Source organism: Nuphar pumila, chromosome 2 (genome assembly GCF_984573655.1).
Source record: "Nuphar pumila chromosome 2, dmNupPumi1.hap1.1, whole genome shotgun sequence".
Taxonomy (NCBI): domain Eukaryota; kingdom Viridiplantae; phylum Streptophyta; class Magnoliopsida; order Nymphaeales; family Nymphaeaceae; genus Nuphar; species Nuphar pumila.
In genome coordinates, this window is record NC_143250.1 from 119,319,770 (window position 1) to 119,341,223 (window position 21,454).

Genomic DNA, 21,454 nt, shown 5'->3' on the forward strand with positions numbered 1-21,454 from the left:
ATCTTTGAATCCCTTTGTTGGACTAGACATAGACATGGCAAAGCCATTTCTTTGATATTTTCCTTACAACTCGTTACATTTTAGGGTGATGTTGATGTCATTTGTGGAGGACCGCCATGCCAAGGAATTAGTGGATTCAATCGTTTTAGAAATGCAAAGGCACCGTTAGAGGATGAGAAGAATCACCAGATGGTTGTCTTCATGGATATTGTAGATTACCTTAAACCGAAATATGTTTTGATGGAGAATGTTGTGGACATCATGAAGTTTGCTGGTGGTTTTCTTGGAAGATATGCATTGGCTCGATTAGTTTCTATGGGTTACCAAGCAAGGCTCGGCATGATGGCTGCGGGTTGCTATGGTCTTCCTCAATTTCGTATGCGTGTTTTCTTATGGGGTGCTCATCCAAATGAGGCAAGTGCATTTGCTCTATTTTTCAAAGGGATACCAAAATGTAATCTTCTCAATTTTATTTAATGTGCTTATACAGAAGCTACCTCCTTACCCGCTACCAACCCATGATGTGGTCGTCAGAGGAGTTGTTCCTACTGAATTCGAGGTATGATGTTTGATCATCTTAAATATCAACAGCGTGTGTGCGTGTGCGCATGCGCATATATCAATTCATGATACTTTTTCAAGCACGCGTTTGACTTGGACGAAACCATTGTGACAAGCCTCTCTCTCTCTATATCTATCTATCTGTCTTTCTATCTATATATATGTGTGTGTATGCACTTTTTTTTTTGCTTTAACCTTTTAAGCTGTTGTGCCTAATATTCATACTTCCCATACCTTGCTTGGTAAAAAGTTTAAGGATTGCCCTTGGCTATTAACATCTGGAAGGATAACTCTTCCACCCACACAGAACAATTAGGTATGCCCAGTTATTCTACACTTGCATTAAACTTATCTGGCTGAATTTGTAAGTTCGAATTCCTAATTTGGCAGTTGTGTGACATTAATACGTTGACTGATGTAAAAATAGAAGACAATGTTTATTGACTCAATATACTGTCGTCTAAGTAGACCTTTAAACTATGTCGCATAAGTGTTAGGTGCTTGCAGTATGACAGTACAGTTGGTTGCTACAAATCGAGATCTCCAACGTTATATAGAGAACATGTATAAAAAACAAAAAATATTCATGTAGAAATACAACATAACCTATGTATATGCAGTATATTTGTGTAGAGCAGCACTCAGGATTAGGGTTGTCAATGGGTCCGTCCACTAAAATGGCTTGGTCCAAACCTGGATGCAACTAAATGATGCAGGTTGTCAGATTCAGATTTAGGTCTGACTGGATTTTTCATATGAAAAACCATATCCGGATCCAACAAGAGTTACATAACTGGCCCATTTAATAGTCTAACCTGATGAGTTACATAAATGCAAGATATTAAAAAGTATTTTATTGTGATATTATTTAAAATATTAAAAAGATATAAAAATATTAGAATAATGATTGTTTATATCAGAGTTTTGTTACTATGTCAAGAGTTATGACATGCCTCTCTAAATGGCATGCCATTGTGACATAGACCAGCACCAAAAAGTGCCAGCATCGACACACATAAGTTGGACATTTTGAAATATCGGTGTTACATTATTTATAAGGAATTTTCAAAATTAAATTCAATGATTGTTATGCATACTAACTTATTAGAAAACATCTTTGTGGGGGTATAACTAGGCATGTTATTGCTTATTTATGGTGTTTTTTGTGAACCTTTTGACCTGTTTCAACGCAAAACAAATGGGCCTGATGTATATAATATGTGCTTTTGCAGCCCCAAAACATTTGCGTCACACCTGCACCCATACTCACGTGACATAGGTCCAAAATTATCCAAGTTTAAAAAACCTAAAAGCTTAAAAAACTTTGTAAATACATTTTATGAAGTATGTGTGAATAGTCACCAGAACATGAGAACTACCGTGCGAATTGCAAATTTCAGGGTTTTGTTCTCTTAAATCTAACCATATGTATACAATATACATGCTTTGTTTTATAAGGACTAGCTGTTGAATCATCCTATTATGACGCATAAACAAGATTTTTTAAGGCTTCAAAATTAACAGTTCGTAATCTTCATAAATATTCAAGCATCCAAAAATCATATTTAAAAAAAAAATACACGATCCAACCTTTGATTCCTAGCAAATTCACCATGCCGAACACGTCAGTATGATTCGTGTTGCAAAAAGAAACGGTAGAAATGGCCAGTTTACAATAATGGTGTCAATGGGCTGGGTTTGACTCGGATCTGACCTATTCCAAATCCTATAGGGCCAGGGTCTAGTGATGAATAAAAAGGCTTTTATAATCTGGGTCAGACCCAACTATTCCGATTATTTTATGGAGCTGGGTTTGGCTTGTGAAATTTCATACCAGACCTAGCCCCGACCCAAGTTTCAATTAAGATCCAGAAATTTTCAATGTAAATGATAACAAATATTATTTTATCGGGTATGGTCTAGGTCTGGTTCATTTAATCCTTATTGGATCTGGGTATGATTTCTCTTGTGGTGGGTTCAATTAGACCTCGGTTTGAAGCTGCTACCATAATCTCAAATGAGGTTTAGGTCTGGTTCCACCTGGGTCCGAGCCAAGCCTACCCATTAACACCCCTAGTTTACATATCGTTTTCATATTCTAGTGTCTCTCTCTCTCTGTATATATATGTATGTATGTATGTATGTATCAGTTATTATCTCGGTGAGTGTATTTTTCGGAGAGACTTTATACACCTCGTATGCTAAATAATAGGCCATACGATGTCTGGCCCATGACCATTTGTTTTTCTGGGGTTTCAATACGCATATTTCAATGATGGCACCCTCATGTAACTCAACTCGAAGAGAGCACTTAATATTCTGAACGTGAACAAGCACTCATGCACTGTGTCCTTGTGCATGCAGTAATGCACGAGCACTTGCATTATGAGCTTTACATAGTTAACACACCATATATCTTATAGTCTCGGATTTGAAATTTTGTTGGTAAGAATCTCACCATGTTAATGTCATTGCAATACATCTCTAGCAAAATGTTGTTGCATATGATGAAGATCAACCTCGGAAATTGGAGAACGCGCTTCTTCTCGGAGACGCCATCTCTGACTTGCCTGCGGTAAGTTTCTGTTTTTCGCCTAAGATGACTGATTTCTTATAACATACCCCTATTCACCAACTGCATAACATTGGCCGCCCCCTCCGGCTGGTAAAACCCTTGAGGTCTCCCTTGCCCACAGGGGAGTACACCCAACTTCGACCTTGCGGCAAGCGGCACCACCCGTGGGTTTCAAAACTTATGACATCCCATCAACTTGGTGTCGATCCTACCAGATAACTAGAGTCCTTGTGGGCCATATAAGTGATGTTTATATCTCTATTGCTGCGGATATTCAGGTTGGTAATAATGAAGCTCGTGATGAAATGCCGTATGGAAAAGCTCCAAAGACAGAGTTCCAGCGATACATAAGGATGAGCAGACAAGGTGAGTCCTTGTTTCCTATAATAATATTTGGTTTATAAATTGGAATTTGTTGTCCTGCTCATGTTTGGACAATAATGTTGACAATATCGTGCTGGTTTTCTGTAATTTCTTAAAAGGAAAAGCTTTTCAACATTTGCTGATTGGACTATTGACCAAAAGATGCAGTGCTTAGTCTAGTGAATAATTGCCTGTTTTCAAGAAACTTGCTTGGGTTTAAGCATGACATAAACTCTTAATGGTTTGGTATTGGCAGAAACAGATTTGAGAATAATGTTATTGATTTTGGATACACAGGCAGGGATTTGACTTATTATTGTTGATTTTGGCATTCATAGATTTGACCGGATGTGCACCAACTGGGAAAGGAATGCCTACGAAGGGAATGCTCTTTGATCATCGGCCTCTTCAGCTAAATATGGATGATTATCTCCGCGTGAAGGAGATTCCCAAGAGAAAGGTGTGGACCAGCAGAAAGAAGCATGCGCATGGTGTACTGTTTTCTAAAGATCATTCATTTTCTGAGTTCTGCATTTTCCAGGGTGCCAACTTTAGAGACCTTCCTGGTGTATTGGTGGGTTCCGACAATATTGTTCAGTGGGATCCTAACGTTGAACGAGTCTTTCTACCTTCCGGAAAACCATTGGTATGTCTTTTCCTACTTTTGCAGTTTCTCCTCGTCCAATAAATTTCTTATTTGAAACGAATTTCTTGCCACAGGTACCAGATTATGCTATGTCATTTGTAAAAGGCCGGTCTTCAAAGTAAGCTTCAGATAATTGTTGCAATATATTTGTGCGAAGATTTTTCTCATCAAATTCTTGTGATGTAGACCGTTTGCTCGGTTATGGTGGGATGAAACTGTTCCAACTGTAGTAACAAGAGCCGAGCCCCATAACCAGGTTTTCCTTTTCGTACCTTTAATTATGGCCTTATGGAGATCCATTATGATCCCTTAAGCAGTTTATATTTTGCTAGGCCATCTTGCACCCAGAACAAGACAGAGTACTGTCAGTACGTGAGAATGCAAGATTGCAAGGATTTCCAGATTACTACAAGCTTTGTGGGCCAATTAAAGGAAGGTAAATCCCATCTTCTATAAATAGTTAGGGCTATCAACAGTCTGGCCTAAGCTGGATTCAGGTGCGTTTGAGTTTGACGTTGAGATGCAGTTTCCAGGTGTGGTCGAACTAGACCTGGCTTAAGCAGGATCTGCTTTGATCTTGATTCTGATAGCAAAAACGAAACGTAGTAAAATCCTTGTTTTTATGTCTTACATAAAAAATTTCGAGATCATCGAGGTTCAGGAATGGGCCTAGTTTTAAAATTTCTATACCGGACACGGGTCCTTGTGCTGCTCTGATATTGTGGTTTGACCTGATCAGTTAATCAAATCCATCGCATTAAAATCTTGAATCCATGTGTTATCAAAATCAACATGGGTGGGTATTGGCTTGACCGCCTTTAAAATACCATGATTATCAAGTTTGTTATAACAATCTGTTTGTTTGGGTATTCCATTCTTTTAGAATTTTAATTTACTTTGGTTTGAATTTTCAATGCTCATATAAAACCGTGACGATCAATCGATCGATCGATCGATCGATCGAGAGAGAGAGAGAGAGAGAGCAAAATTTTCCGTGTAGATGGAATACAGCAGCGTGATGGCCAATCACAAAACAATAAGAAAAATTACATACATGCCCCTCTAGGAATAATGTATGTCCTTAAATAATAAAATAACAACCGTTGTTCTATCCTCAAATAGTAAAATTATAACCATTCACTTAGTGATATAACATGTATACATATACAGAAGAGTAACAATTCTTGTCGATCCTATTCAAACTTTGAGTTTGCAGAGAATAGTGGCTGACCTTAAAGTTCAATGAGTTTAGTAAACTAGTCTGCAATTTCTGTTGAAGATATTACATATGGCAATGAGGACAAAAGTCTGGAACTAGTGTTGAATATAGTATAGGTACGCTAATTGACAATGATGGTGGTTTGCGTGATGAATAGTTTTTGGTCAGTAGAATTCGATTTCTTATTATTTGTTTTTTAGATGAATGAATTGCACGTCCTCCCCAAAAAAATTTATGCACAGCTTGTTTTCCCCATTGGTGAGAACAACAACAATAACCTTCATTCCGAAACAATTGGGGCGGGCGATATGAACCAAAAAAGAAAATCATTTTGGGTCTTCCACATGAATCCTTCTCCCTCAATCATTTCTATTCAATGCCATGTCCTCGGTGATGTTCAAAGCATTCATATCCTTTCCTATCATCTCCATCCAAGTCTTTCCAGGCCTACCCCGACTTCTTTTAACTAATATATTTTCTCATTTCTCCATCCTTCTTACTGTAGCATCATTAGGCCTTTGCCGAATATGTTCAAACCACCTTAAACGATTCTCTCTCATCTTATTTCAATGGGTGCGACGCCTACATTCTTACATATCTCCTTGTTTCGAATCTTATCTTTTATTGTATTTCCACACATCTATCTAAGCATATGCATTTCAGCTACACTCATTTTTTGAATATAATGGCTATTTGCAGCCCAACATTTCATACCATATAATAAAGCGAGCCTAATAGTCGTCCTATAAAACTTTTCCTTCAACCGTAAAGACATTCTTCGATCACACAACATTTCAGTTGCACTTTTTCATTTCATCCACCAACCTTTATCTTATGATTTACATCTCCATCAATTTCTCGATACTTTTGAATGATAGATCCCAAATATTTGAAACAATCATCCACCGGTATTTCTTGCTCACCAAGCTTCACTACACTCTCAACACTACTTCGTTGCTTATTAAGCCGACATTCCATATATTGTTTTATTATTACTCAACTTAAAACTTTTTGCTTCCAATGTTTGTCTCCATAATTGTAACTTAGCATTAACCCCAGCTCTAGACTTATCAATCAAAACAATATCATCAGCAAACAGCATACACCACAACACATTTTCTTGAATTGATCTCATAAGCTCATCCATCACTATAGTAAATAGGAAAGGGCTTAAAACATATCCTTGATGTAACCTAACCATTATAGGAAATTTGGTTGTCACTCCTCCACAAGTGTGGACATTGGTTACTACTTCTTAGTACATATCTTTAATTATACTAATGTACTTGAGAGAAACACCTTTCTTCATCAATGTCCACTAGAGAATGTTCCTAGGTACTCTATCGTATGCTTTCTTCAAATCAATAAAAACTATATGTAAATCTTTGTTCCTCTCTCTATATCTTTCAATAAGTTGTCTAAAAAGATGTATAGCTTTCATAGTTGATCTTTCATGTATAAAACCAAATTGATTCTCCGATATCATGACAACCTTCCTCAACCTAGACTCAATCACCCTCTCCCAAAGTTTCATAGTATGACTCATGAGTTTTATACCACGATAGTTTGCGCAATCTTGTATATTATCTTTATTCTTATATAGAGGCATCAAAGTACTCTTCCTTCACTCATTAGGCATTTTATTTGTCCTCCAAAACTTGTTAAAAAGATTTGTCAACCATTCTAAACCTTTCTCTCTTAAGTATTTTCAAGCCTCAATAGGTATATCATCTGGGCTAACTGCCCTTCTTGATTTCATTTTCTTTAAAGCCTCTCCAATTTCTTTCTTTTGAATCTTGTACATAAAGTCACGATTCATTTCATGAAAAAGAATGGAGAAGTCTCCAAGATCCTGAGCATTACTTCCATTAAATAGCTTATCAGAATAATCTTTTTATCTCTTCTTAATCTCTTCATCTTTGACTAAAACCCTTTGCGTTTCATCTTTGATACATTTAACCATGTCCAGATCCCTCGATTTCCTATGGTCTCATCTTTGCTAAAGGGTTGAAAAAAATGGTTTAACGATCAACCTTTAGCGAAGCTCAATTGACTCGGTGTTTATTCTCCACATTCTCACACTGTAAATCAAACACTAACCGGTGGTTTTATATGATTTTTGGTTCATATGATTTCATGTGCATATGAAAAGAAAATTACAAGACTTTGACATCCCAATCCATTATACGAACAAACACTGGCAGCTACAATCATTTCGATCAAAGTATGCTTTAAAAGAGACAACAATCCTTGGCATAACTTAGATATCTCAGCACTTTTCCTTTTAGAAGCTTATGGTTGCCTTTGCAAGGGAAGCCACTTTCCTTTGGAAAGGATGCCCAGGTGGGAAAATTTGTTCCCCAGAGGGGAGGTGTGAAACTTTTATGATAGGAATGGTGTTCTTTTGCATTTATTATATAAGCCCCACAACATATTTCTTGTGGAGATGTTTGTTTCATCACCCTTAGGAAAGAGGTCCTCTTTCTATGAAAGAGGGCCTCCTTTATAGCAAAGGGCATGAAACAAATGCCCCTATGATTACTACTTTACTGCTATTACTACTGCAACTAGTATTCTCGTTCTCGCTATTACTAAGGCAACTAATATTCTTGTTCTCGTTATTGTAGCACTTGGTAATTACTAATGCAACTAATAACAATAATCTCAAGTTGGTTTATTACTGGTCATGTTTCATTGTTGCTGTTAATCTATTAATGTGTGTGTAATTGATATTCTCTCAACTTTTGTGCGTTTCTCCAGGTATATCCAAGTGGGGAATGCTGTTGCAGTTCCAGTTGCCAGGGCATTAGGATATGCCTTCGGAATGTCTTATCAAAAAATGACTGGCAACAAGCCTGTTATGATCCTTCCCCCAAAATTTCCTCAATCGTTGCACAGAGCATTGTCTTCAACAACTGACATTGAAGAACTCGACCAAAATAACTAAATAGCAGGAACCCATTCTTTATGTTTTCTCATTGTCTATTCTATCTAATTTACATGATTGGACGAATATTCAAAGAGAGCATCTGTCTATTCCTGCCCTCATAAATTTCTTCGTCAGGTTGAACTGTCATATGTTGCCTCCTTGAAGATTTGTAAACTGTAAAACATTGATGTAAAGATCCTATTGAAAAAGTTGTTCAATGTAGGAAAAAAATGAACTTTGCCAAGATCTAAGAACCTCCATATCCTCCAGTTTTGATAGAAACCCCCCGTATTTCATGTCTCCGAGGACCAAACAATGGCAGGCAGTGAGGTTTATCATTTATTTAATGCAAAGGATTCTGAAGAGCCCTCTAATTTTTTTTTTATCAAAATAAATGGTATCTTCAATCAATCACTTTATTTTAAGGGAGAGGTAAGTGGCACTTTTATTGTTTCTTTCCCTACTCTTAACACATTGACTGCTGCTATTTGGTCCAATGCTCCCTCGTTTAACTTTCATTCCTTAGTTTTTGACTTGTTTGATCGCGTTCCTGCCTCTATAATTAAGAACATTCATTTGCAATGAGACTTCGGGTGAATCAAATCCCTTTTATGTCTAATTCATGCTGTTCTGTACTTTCTATTTCACAGTTGGTGAATCATTTGCGATGGTCTGAAGAGGAATAGTAGATGAATTGGAGGAAATTGCAGCAATTGTGAGGAATTAAGGCTGCCTATTTCCACCTGTTGTTTGAGAAAAAGGTGTTGGCAAAATCATGAAAACGGGAAGGGAATCCCCACCGAACAATTCCATCAAACTTCCTGTTTTGGATCAAATTCCATATCTTACTTGGAAAGGGGCTTTCCTTTTGAAAAGCTCTCTCGATTGTTTTCCACATCCATTTCCATGAGTTCATCTCAAATACCACCTCCGAAAGAGACCTCGTGATCTTTTGGATGCCTTCAATCCTCGGCTGTCTGTAATTCAATCAAATTCCTGAACTTGATTCATCCAATGAACCAGAATACCGTTTCAGAGAAGCAGCAACAACATCGTTTGGATAAAAGAATTCTAGATGGCAACCGAATGAACCGGAAAAACCATAAACATAGGCAGAATTCTGATTGGGAAATACGTTACAGCGAGTAAAGCATCCCACACCGGAAAAAGGCAAAAAAAAAAGAAAAGAAAAAGAAAGCCCAAACACTTGGTGGATTATTTTGTAGGAATTAGCGAGGTGTTGTCGAGTGAAAGCTATGGAGAGGCACCGATCTTGGAGGTCTCCAGATCGACGGCCTTCTGGAGGAGGCTATCGGCGTCGTCGATGACCATCTGGATGGGGGAGCTGCCGAGGCCGTCGGCGAGGGCGAGCATGATGAGCCTCATCTCGTCGTGGAACTCCTTGCGGTCGACGGTGTCGCTGCGATCGTAGTCGAACTTGTCGAAGATGGAGTTGTAGAGGGCGGCCAGCTCCTCCGGCGGCGTCTGCACGTCGATGCCGAAGTGGGTCTCGATCAGCCTCAGCGACTCGAAGGCCTTGCGCAGCTCCGCCCGCGACAGCACGCCGTCGCCGTTCACGTCCAGCTTATCGAACGCCTCCTCCACGCCCTTCCTGAACGCCTCTTCGTTCTCCACGAAGTCGCGCACCGTGGAGCCGTCGATAACCACCACGCCCATTCTTCTCTCTCTCTCTCTCTCTCGTCGTTGCACTAATTCGTCTTTTTCAGTGAGTCTGTTGGGGAGTTATTTGCTGGGACTATAAATAGGAAAGATTGGGAGACGGTGGGCCTGCCTGACTTTTTGATTTTCGTTGATGATCCTCATCAGGTCATTGGCTTATATATGGGCAGCTTAAAAACCCCACGCGAACGCTGCTCTTTGTAAGTATGCCATAGGTATATACCTTTTTTGGATTGAGATAGTTTGGGAAAACCGCGTGCTTTTGTTTTCGTGGGCGCATCATGTTTTGGGTTGCTGGTTCCCCATATTGAAACCTTGGGATGTTCGGTTTAAAAAAAGCCGTTCATCCTTATTTTGACTGCAGGGGGAGGGATGGGGAACGGTAAATGCCTACTTTGATTTTCGATCTAGGCAGTTGGGGTATGCCTTTAAGGTGGTGCGATGTTGTCAAAATAGTGCTATCTTCTTGGGTGCCAAACTAATTTGCATCTTCTAAAATCGAACGAAAGAAGAGTGAGGAACAAGGTAAAAAAAAATTGAAGATGCGTGTGACGATGTAGGCCTTGTGCTTTGGGTACACGGGATGTGTGTCACATTAACTAATCATCCGGCATTAGGTGCCCCAAGATCAGGTGGTTGAGTGTGATAAGTCGTCAGCATTAGTTTTTTGACAACGATTTTGGCAAAGAGCATGCATGTGTGATTTCCCACGTCACATGCCAAAAAGGGGAGAGGTCAAGGTGGCTTCGTTATAAAACTCTTCACAGAAGGCAACTCTAGGTCTTTAGTGATCTTGAAGATAAAAAGAAAAGTAACACGTATCAATGTGCACCCTGTAAAGATTGGCTGGGCCCTGGTTTTCGCCAAGCGGGCTCTCTCTGTCTCTCTCTGAATGCCACGTATCAGTCTGCACCCTGAAAAGATTTGGTTGGACCCTAGTTTTGGCCAAGAGGTCTCTGCAACCTACGCACCCTTTGTCAATGCCAACTTCGAAGAGCGTAATGAGTGGACGTTTACAGGTTGTTCGACCACTAAGCTGTGGGTTCGACGGAATCTGCTTTTGGAATCTCTTTTCGCGGTGGGCCATCGGGGGCATTTATTCCTTCCCCACTAATGTTTGAGCGGACTTATGACGGAAACGTTGGTCTCTGTGTGGATCCGCCAAAAATAAGGGGTGGTATTCCGGGCAGGATCAGCTCATTTTGTTCAGATGTGGTTTTTCTTCGTCGCTTTTCCACCCAAACAGACCTAACGCCGCTGTGCCCTTTAGTATATTTCAAAAAAGATAATAAAAAAAAAACGCCATCGTTTTTTTCATTTCTCTCGTGCCCATAACGATTGGCCGATTAGGCCTTGTCCACACTTGCAACCAACCGGCCCATAGGGTTTCTCTGGGTTTGTAGCCTTGGCCAAAGCCAATCAAACTGTTCAAATGTAGTTCTGTATTCTGATGCAAGTGTTGGCTTTGTTTTACTAGCTACCCAATGAAAAATGTTAGGATTCAGTGAATTATAATACACAATTGATATCTTTTAATTTTTGGTCTTTGTGAAAGTGAAATGAATATGTTTATTGAATTTTAAAATTATGCACTTCCACATATGCACATGAGCCGGGCTGAGGCTCAAGAAGCTCCGCTCGGCTGAAAAGTATACTGCTCAGACTTGGCTTGAGGTCGAAGCTGAGCCTAAGCAGTCTTGTTCGAATTCGACTTGAAGCTGGGCTCTAGCCGATCTCGGGCCAGCTTGTGGTAGCTGGGTTCGAATCAGCTCGTGATAGCCGAGTTTGAGCTGAAATAGAGTAATTCAGATTGATATGGGTCGGCTGGAGTTTCAAACACGTGATAGTTGAGTCAAGCCGAAATTGAGTAAGGGTCGCATTGTTATGGTTGTAACAAGCCGAGATCGAGTAACTCAACTCGTTATGGCTCGACTTTGTAAAGTATAAAACCTGTTAAATTTTTTACACTATGTAAATCTAAAACGAAGATTTTAATTAGTTCCCTTGTATTCTTTGCATAAATTGTCCATGCAATGAATATTGAAGTTCCATTGTGTTTCCTGCATAAACTGCAACATTATACCACCCTGTTGCAAGTTAATTAGGACTAAATGTTCATTCTTAAATCGTTAACATATTTCACTAACTGACTCTTGATAGCATATTCACATATGCATTCAATGCCCACAAACCTATTTTCCTTTTGTTTGACTGTTTCATCACATTTCACAAAATAAAAATTGAATGTAATCAAATAATCAATTATGTATAATGTATAAAAAAAGTTGCAGAGTCCATAATGAATGTAATCAATTCTGTACAGTGCAATAGTTTGACTACTAATAATTCCTGCATATTTGAAAATTCAACAAATATTTAAAAATATCTAAACTGCGATTTATCTAACAATACCTAACTTCAACAAAAAATTCACCAGCATTGGTTATATTCAATCACCATCATGCATCTCTACTTGAAAACAATGTGTTTATGATCTAAATCCAAAACAAGATTTAAAAAAAAACTGCGATTTATCTAGAAAAGCAGTAATTGAAAATTCAATAATATCTAATATTAACATCTAGAAATATCTAAAACTGCAAATTTATCTAATAATATCTAACATTAACAGAAAATAAAAAAAAATGAAAACTATATATCTATCAATTAAGATGTGCGGTGGTAATTGAATTATTGTATGGTTAGCCCATATATAATGATTCTTTCCTATTTCTATTAACAAGGGCAGATCGAGTGCAATCACATTGGACACCAAAAGTGCGCTGCAACACCTGACTGTCCTCCATCTCTGAGTACAACCTGTTAACTGTGGGACTCAACAGTGAGGAGAAAATCAACACATCGACACAAGAAAAACAGAACCCAAAACGAAAAATGAGAGAGACCTGATGGTTGATGCTCTTCTTTAGCTAAACAAAAACCCTCCCTAACCTTTTACGATCAATTCAGTGATACTGAAACACACAAAAAAAAATCCTGAAAGTCAACAAAAAAATTACATAAACTAAAATAAAAATGGGAAAGATAAGAGAGAGCACACTGAAACCCTTCCCTCTACCCTCCACGACTGATTCAGTGACACTGAAGAGAGAGAGATTGATAGAAAGAGACCTGGTGGTTGATGCTCTGCTTTAGCGAAACCAAAACCCTCCCTATCCTTCTGCTATCGATTTAGTGATATTGAAACACAAAATAATAAAAAATTTGAAAAGTCAACATAAAAATCACATAAACTAAAACAAAAATGGGAAAGACAGGAGAGATACTCTCAGTGATATTGAAGAGAGAGAGAGAGAGAGAGAGAGAACTTGAGCACACTAAAACCCTCCGTCTATTCCTTCGTTTGACGCAAGCTTGATCTCGTCCTCCATTGTCTGCCGGATACATAGAGTGACTGAGAGAAGGAACTAGGAAGGAGAGGATGAAGAACATAATAGGGAAAGGAATGTTGGTGATTGTGGATGAAGCAACAACAAATATACCTGATTGAGAGAGAGAGAGAGAGAGACCGACCAGACCACCATTCCTTCACTCTATGTAGGCTCGATTTCATCTGTTGCCTATCGTACTCAGAGAGAGAGAACCAGGAAGAAGATCTAGAGAGAACAAAGTGGAAGAGGGAACGCAGAGCAGAGCTACAGAAGAAACTGGGAAGTGCTGTGAACAAAGGAAATGAAGGACAAAAGCCAGAAGGGGAAGGTGTCAGAACCCGATCTTACGGAGGGTCGGTTCTGGCAAACCTGAGTGCAAAGGAGTGCTGGTCGCGGATCCCTACAAGGGGCATCGACTGGGAAGGAGAGAACATCGATCTCTCCTGGCCGACGTCCTGAGTTTGTAGAAGGCTGGGTGTGTGGAGGGAGATTGTCAATCCCTCAGAGCAAAAAAAGAAATATTACTTAAATAAACTTCAATAATTCAAACCAGAATAAGGACACATATTTATAGTGTCTTCGAGTGTGCTACAAAGCAATTAGAATTAAGAGTCCAAAACCAGAGAAGATCCCAAGAGAAGTAGGACTCCCACATATAGTGAAACTCTCACAAGGAGGGCTCCCCTCAGTCCTGCTCTAGACAGGACACCTCCAAGGTGAGACGTCCTATTCCAACAAGGACTTTCCCAAGGTGGGACAACTCTCCTGGATCTGATCCAGGTCCAAACGTGGGACGACTCCTCTGATGTGGACTTAGGACGGGTCATAACAATCCATCCCTCTTAAACTCTCTTTATCTTCTTCAAGGCTAAGGCACTGAGAATCATGTCAGGATGCAGTTCTCCTATTTCCACGTGGCCTCATCAACTCCGCTATCACTCCATTGCACTATTACCTCTGTGACCAGGTGATCGTCCTGTTTGCATCATCGTTTGCCCAATATGGGCGTGGGAAGGGGTTGCGTAGCCTCCCCCAAGTCGGGCATGTTCGCCAGTTTATCCAGTGGCTCTCCCTTGTAGGGCTTCAAGCACGAGACATATAACATGGCATGAACTTGAACTTCGACTGGTAGATCCAAACGATAGGCCACGATACCGATCCTTTCCAAGATAGGAAAGGGTCCATAGAACCGGAGTGCCAGCTTGTGGTGTTGGGCATGTCGAACAAAGCCTTGTGGCCAACTTGGAATTGTCATGGCCGGTGCTTCTTGTCATATGACCGCCTCAGACGCTAGCTCCTGGGCGGCAGTCATGTTTTGTTGCAGTAATTGTAACAACTGATCTCGTTCAAGTAGCAAGGCTTCCACGACATCCGCCCATGCTCTGCCTTCAACATAATCCGCAATAGTGGGAGGTGACCTTCCATACATAATGTGAAACATAGTAGCCCATATTGCTGAATAATAGGTTATATTATAAGAACACTCGGCCCAAGGTAGGAGCCTTACCTAGAACTAGGGTTGATTACTCACGAATGCACACAAGTAATCCTCTAAGTAGCGGTTTAGCACCTCCATTTGCTTGTCCTTCTGTGGATGGTACATGGTACTCATGGCCAGCTTCGTCCCTTGTAATCATAAAAAATTCACCCAAAACGTGCTGATGAACAAAGGTTCGCGATCACTAACTATAGAGTGGGGCATGCCATGCAGACAAAACACCTTCCGTATGAACAACTCAGCTATGGTCTTGGCTGTGTAGGGATGAGACACTATGAGAAAGTCTTCATACTTGGTCAGTCAGTCCACTGCAACCAAAATCGTAGACCTTCCCTGGATGGACGACAACCCATCGATGAAGTCCATCGATATATCCTCCCATATGCGGTCTGACACCTGTAGGGGCTGCAATAATCTGATGGTGAGTCAGCCTCGTACTTGACCCACTGACACAAATCACACGGCCCAACGAGTTGCTGCACCAGCTTCTTCATGCCTAACCACATGAACTCCTAACTTAACCACCAGTACATACGTTGAACTTCCTCATGGTCTGCAGATGGGGTAGCATGGTAGTGCTCAATTAGGAGCCTTGTGAGACATGACTCGGGTGGGATTACTATCCGCTTGCGATGCATCATAGGATGACCTCAAATCTTGCACCTTGGAGCCTCCCCTCGCTCGATTTGCATGCAGACAGTAGAGAGGAAATTGTGGGTGTCATACTCCCATCGGAGGTCATCCAAGAACGGAAACATCATTGTCGTCATGTTGAAGTATAAATGCTCCTCTTCATGTCCACGATGCGATAGCGCATCCACCACCCGATTGTTGGTGCCCTTACGATATTGGATCTCAAAGTTATAACCGATGAGCTTGGAGATCCACTTATGCTGAGTCCATGCTCAAGGCGATTCAATGTTGGTAATTTTACAAGTCAGTAGAGAATGATTGACCTATGTGATTGATTGTGTTAAACTACTATGTTTTCGGCTTAGCTTTGATACAATGACAATTAGGGGGCAAACTGATACATAAATTAAGAAAGTTGATTAATTAGCAACTAAATTAAGCTATTAATTTACTTGACTGAATTAATTAATTGGGTGACTGATTACCTTGATAAATCATAACTAATTATGCTAGTCAATAAAACCATACTAAGTATTGGATAAATAAAATTAATTATTCATTTGAGTGGCAACTTAAATTAATGTCTAACTGATAATATTGCTGACTTAGTATTTATGTTTGCTAATTAGGATTTATTAGCATTTATTGGTTAGACACTAAGCATTTATTCACTAATAATGATTAATTAGTGATTTGTTGCTAATTAACAAGCATATGATGTGCTTAATATATCAAGTGAATTACTAACTTTTGATTTATAAATGTAAATATATATTTTTTTATTTTGACCTAAGATGAAATTAATTAACTCACATAAAAAAATGAGTATTCTTGTGGGTTTGGACCCACCTCAGTTTTGATTTGGGCCCAACCAAAGTGGGACCAAACCGATTGAAAATCCAAAGTTGAGGCCAAGGGGATTTTGAATTTTGAGAAGATGGAGTGGGGCCCACTTCACCCCATCTCCTCTTATGGTTTAGGATCCCAAGAGGGGTAGTTGTATGGCCCATAGGGGTTCTCTTTTTAGGAAAGCTCAAAATGGAGCATGAGAAACATGCTTGAGGAGGGAGAAAGGTGGCTGAAGGTTGATCAAGCTCAACCCTCCATCAACCACCAATCTCTCCCAACCCTCTATCTTCACCTACTCCCCCCGCCCCCACCCCGGCATTTTTTTATATGAATCATGTTTTGAGAAAAGAAGGGGACAACACTATTCACGATTTGTGAAGTGTCTCCTCCCTTCTCTTATCTACCCTATAAAATCTCTTCACAAGTTTATGGAAGCCATATCTCCATCAACTCTAGTGTAAGGAGGGGGAGCTCTTTGGACTCCTCTCTACACTGTTTTGTAGAGTTTCAATCACTTTGCATTTCCATTTTTGGCAAGGTAAGGTTCTTCACCATCTTTTATGGATTGTTTTTGTTAGAACATTCATCCAAAGGTTTGATTTAAGAATGTTGTCATTTTAGTTCCATGCTACTATGATTCAATTTTTTTTTTATACATGTATGTTGGTTAAAATTGGAAATAGCATGCATAGTTTTACACCTATGCTTTTTAGAAATAATTAGAACTTGGTTAGCTTATTTCCAGCTTGTACTTAAATCTGGAACTCTCTTTTTCCAGTATTGTTGATATTGAATCTGGACGCTCTTGTTGTTTTTTCCAGCATTTACATACAAGTATGAACTGTGTATGCTTGTCCAAAGTTTGGACCGTGTGAGTATGCGAGTGGCCTTGTGAGATCTGGATCATATGCATGTGAATGCCCCATGAGGGTTTCAATCTTGGGAGTTTTCAAAATCTGGACCATTGTCACGCAAGTGTGGTGATTGTCCAAGGTCCGCCTTGTTCACTTTTTCTTTTGAGACCTATTTAAGGTCTGCATTTTTTTTCAGAAACTCATGGACACAAATCCAAGGTCTGGCTTTTCTAAAATAAAAATAAAAACCAGTCTGAGACCTATCCAAGGGCTGCTATGTTTTATTTTCAAGCTCGTTGAGACCTAATTCCAAGGTTCGTCTATTCTTTAAAAAAAACAGAATAATTTCAATGATCTTAGAAGTTTAGCAACCGTGCAAAAAAAAAAAGAACAATAGTGTCAAACTAATGTAGACCTAAGTTTTGCAAAAACAAAAAACAAAATTTCGGTCTGAATCGTACTCAGTGGGCTCGCCCCACATGAGTTCCTCGTGTTCTGTTGACACGTTCGTACCAAGGTTTAAACCCATGTGAGTTCAAACCGTGGTCTGAACAAGCACTCAGTGGGCTCGCCCCACCTGAGCCACTATCTCTTGGGTGTTCTGTTAAAAACGTTCAAACCAAGGTCTGAATCCATGTGAGTTCAAACCATGGTCTGAACAATACTCAGTGGGCTCACCCCACCCGAGCTACTGCACCTTGTTAGGGTGCAACAATTTTTGAAAAGAAAAACTTGAAGATCTGCAACTTATCAAAAAAAAAAACAATAAATCTCAGTTTGTTTATGTGTAGCGATTTGTGAAAAGAAAAACTTAATTAAGGTCTGCAACTTATAAAAAAAAATGATAAATCTCTGTTTGTTTGTGTGCAGCAATTTTTGAAAAGCAAAACTTGAAGGTCTGCAACTTATAAAAAAATGATAAATCTCAGTTTGTTTGTGTGCAGCGATTTTTGCAAAAAAAAAACTCGAAGGTCTGCAACTTATGAAAAAAATAATGATAAATCTCAGATTGTTTGTTTGCAGCGATTTTTAAAAAAAAAACTTGAAGGTCTACAACTTATAGAAAAAATGATAAATCTCAGTTTGTTTGTGTGCAGCTATTTTTGAAAAGAAAAACTTGAAGGTCTGCAACTTATAAAAAAATGAAAAATCTCAGTTTGTTTGTGTGCAGCGATTTTTGAAAACAAAAACTTGAAGGTCTGCAACTTATAAAAAAAAATGATAAATCTCAGTTTGTTTGTTTGCAGTGATTTTTGAAAAGAAAAATTTGAAGGTCTGCAACTTATCAAAAAAAGAATGATAAATCTTTGTTTGTTGTGTGCACCGATTTTTGAAGAAAAATTGAAGGTCTGCAATTTATCAAAAAAGATAAATCTCAGTTTGTTTGTGTGCAGCGACTTTTGAAAAAATAAAAATTTGAAGGTCTACGAGTTTGTTTAAAAAGAAGAAGATGTAAATAGCATATAGAAGACAAAAGAAAAGATTAGCTTCCTATGTAGATTTGGTCATGGAATTGATAAAAATTTTCAAACCCTGGGAATTCTCTCATATTAGAAGAGGCAATAAACAATTTGTTGACAGCCTAGCAAACCTTGCTTCCATTTTCAAAATAGAGTAGGGGCAAAATCAAACATTATTCTCAATGAAGAAATTAGAAAAACTAATATGTGATGTGAGGGAGAAGGCAAGTTTGGGAGAGTTTGACTACCAGGCTCCAAAAGATTGAAAACCTTGGTTTTATGATATAAAAAACTTTCTAGAAAATATAACCTTTTCTGAGAATACCCATCCTAGAGACAAAAAAATCATTAGAAGATTGACCCAAAGATATTACCTTTTAGGCAGAGTCCTCTACAAAATATGCTATAGTAGTGAACAACCTCAAATGCTTAGATGAGGAGGAGACCCAAAAAGTTCCGGTGTTTTTTGTAGAGAACACATTGGTGTCCAGATGATGGTCAAGAAAATCCTAAAAGCAAGATAGTATTGGTTAGTTATTCTTATGTAAGAAGTGTAAGGAATGTCAAGAGCATGTTGATGCCATTTGTGTACCTTGATCAACATTGCATTCAGTTTCATCTCATTGGTCGTTCTCCATGTGGGCATTCAATGTTATCGGTCTCATGCACCCAACAATTATCGTTACATTTTAGGTGCCACTGAGTACTTTACCAAGTGGGTTGAAGTTGTTTCTTTGGCTAAATTGAAGGTCAACATGTAGTTGCATTCATCTACATGAATATTATATGCTAATTTGGTATGTCCAAGGACCTAGTGAATGATAACGGTTCTTATTTCAAAAATGAAAAAGTTCAGAAGACCTATAACAAATTTGACCTAACCCAATACTTTTTGGCTCCCTATTACCCCCTTAAGGTAATGATCAAGCTAAAGGCACCAATAAAACAATCATCTGCTTTATAGAGGACAATAAAGAATAATCATGATAGGCATGAAAAGTTGAGTGATGCATTCCTTGCATACTGCATCACCATTCATACACCCACCAATGCAACTCGTTTTGAGTTAGTGTACAAAACCCATGCCATTTTCCCTTTGCAAGTGCAATTGTCCTCACTTAAGATAACACTTACCTTAAAAATGCCTTTAGAAGCCCAATAGGAACTTAGGTTGGTTCAATTAGATCTCTTAGATAAGAAGATGCTTCTAGAAGTTGAGCACAACAAGGAATACAAGAGAAGGATTGAACGATGTTATGCTAAACATGTGATTGAGAGATCCTTCCAAGTCAACAATTTGGTTATAAAATCCATTCACCATACAGGGCATCACCTCATAAGGAAATGACACCAAATTGAGAAAAACTATATGTTGTCAAACAAGTCCTATCTGAGAATTCATATCGGTTAATCAATTCCAATGGAGTACCTGATCAAATTAATGTCATGTATTTAAAAAGATTTTATTGCTAGATTGGGTATTATTTGAAAAACCATGCATAAGTATTTTCTCTCGTCTTACGTAAATGCATCTTTTAGGAAGATGAGCTAAAAATGAAATCGTGAAAGCCTGATGTCTTGATAGAAGAGTTATCCTAAGGAGAAGATAATGGTGATGAAGCGGAATTGCCCAAGTCATTATATCCTGACTGGGGATTTTCAGAAGTGAGTCATGGGAATTCATAATCATATATCCCAAGTTCTCGATATAAGACCATATAGAATTTGCTTAGTTAACCAAATCTTCAAGCATAAGATCAAACTTAAGTGGCTTCATTCTTGGCTTTGATTGTCAATTTTCTTTGGTTGGTCTCAAGCGATCCCTATTCACTAGTCTTAGGTTGGCCTCACCTAGTAGCCAAACAATTGAGTGATGAATAAGGCTAAAATAAGCCAAGTATATAAAAATATTGTTTATTCAAAGTGAGGAAAATCTTTGTCATACCCCTATCTTGGTGGTTTTCTGTAAAGTTATTGCCTGGTCGTAGGTTATGGCGCACATGTATGAAAACTCATAAATAGTCGAAAAAGGGGCCACACATGAGAGAGGAAAAAATCATGCTTGTATAAAGAGAGAAAATGAGGAGGTTAGTATTTGGGAAAATCCATGAAAGATGAATTGACTTAGGGTGAACCTAGACTTATCTCCAATATTCGTTTTCCTAGGGGCATAAAAGATCCTTGGGGTGCTTTTCTTGTTTGGCGGCATATAGAGTACTAATATTTGAAAGACCAAATATCACAGTCTCGTACCACAAATATTTGATTTTGAGTCCCTATGACTAGTTGTCTCTTTATTCCTATTAAGAGTCAATAAGTAAGACGATAGTAAATGCCAAGCCAATACTTCTTGACTTGAGGTAACTTTGAAAGAAGGAGGAAGGTTGAAGTAGTCAAAATTTGAAACCCATCTGATTAGAGGTACATTGAATTAAGGCATTTAGGGGTATAAGTATGCAAACACAAATCACAAGTTTGCAAAGAAAGTTTTCAAAATTATACATATATGTGTATCCCAAAAATGGATAAGTTTATAAAGAAGGGTAATTCTTTCACTAAGAAAAAAAAGATAGCTCGTCCATTCACCATGTACAATCACAAGCATTCATATTTCAAACATAGGTCCATAGGATGTCTTATGGATTGATGAAGCAATCTGAAACTCATTGACGAGCACGTAAACTATCTCATTAACCTTTATCTCCAAAGCATGTTTTGACCAGAAATATCATTTCAAATGTCTGTCATATTCTGATATCTTTTCCCAAAAGCTTGTCGCTATCTTTGTCTTTCAA

At 38.6% G+C, this 21,454-nt stretch overlaps 2 protein-coding genes across 2 annotated transcripts in view; one reads left to right on the forward strand and one right to left on the reverse strand.

Annotated features, from left to right (window-relative positions):
- LOC149846915 (DNA (cytosine-5)-methyltransferase CMT3-like) overlaps positions 1–8,543 on the forward strand; it is a 29,251-nt gene extending 20,708 nt beyond the window's left edge. The window contains exons 12-21 of the mRNA XM_089992902.1: positions 85–414; positions 491–559; positions 3,050–3,136; positions 3,415–3,502; positions 3,838–3,959; positions 4,041–4,145; positions 4,220–4,263; positions 4,332–4,401; positions 4,478–4,581; positions 8,125–8,543. Coding sequence (XP_089849028.1) covers positions 85–414; positions 491–559; positions 3,050–3,136; positions 3,415–3,502; positions 3,838–3,959; positions 4,041–4,145; positions 4,220–4,263; positions 4,332–4,401; positions 4,478–4,581; positions 8,125–8,311 — 1,206 coding nt within the window. The 3' untranslated portion in view covers positions 8,312–8,543. The remainder of the gene's footprint in view (positions 1–84; positions 415–490; positions 560–3,049; positions 3,137–3,414; positions 3,503–3,837; positions 3,960–4,040; positions 4,146–4,219; positions 4,264–4,331; positions 4,402–4,477; positions 4,582–8,124) is intronic.
- A 760-nt stretch (positions 8,544–9,303) lies between these two features.
- LOC149846916 (uncharacterized) lies at positions 9,304–10,026 on the reverse strand. Its single transcript, XM_089998202.1, has one exon. It carries the CDS (start codon positions 9,968–9,970, stop codon positions 9,548–9,550), a length of 423 nt encoding a protein of 140 aa, XP_089854328.1. The 5' UTR covers positions 9,971–10,026; the 3' UTR covers positions 9,304–9,547.
- Between the last annotated feature and the right edge of the window lie 11,428 nt (positions 10,027–21,454).

Bases quoted from the DNA above. Each gene is read 5' to 3' on its own strand.
- LOC149846916 (XM_089998202.1), bottom strand. From the start codon at position 9,970: ATGGGCGTGGTGGTTATCGACGGCTCCACGGTGCGCGACTTCGTGGAG.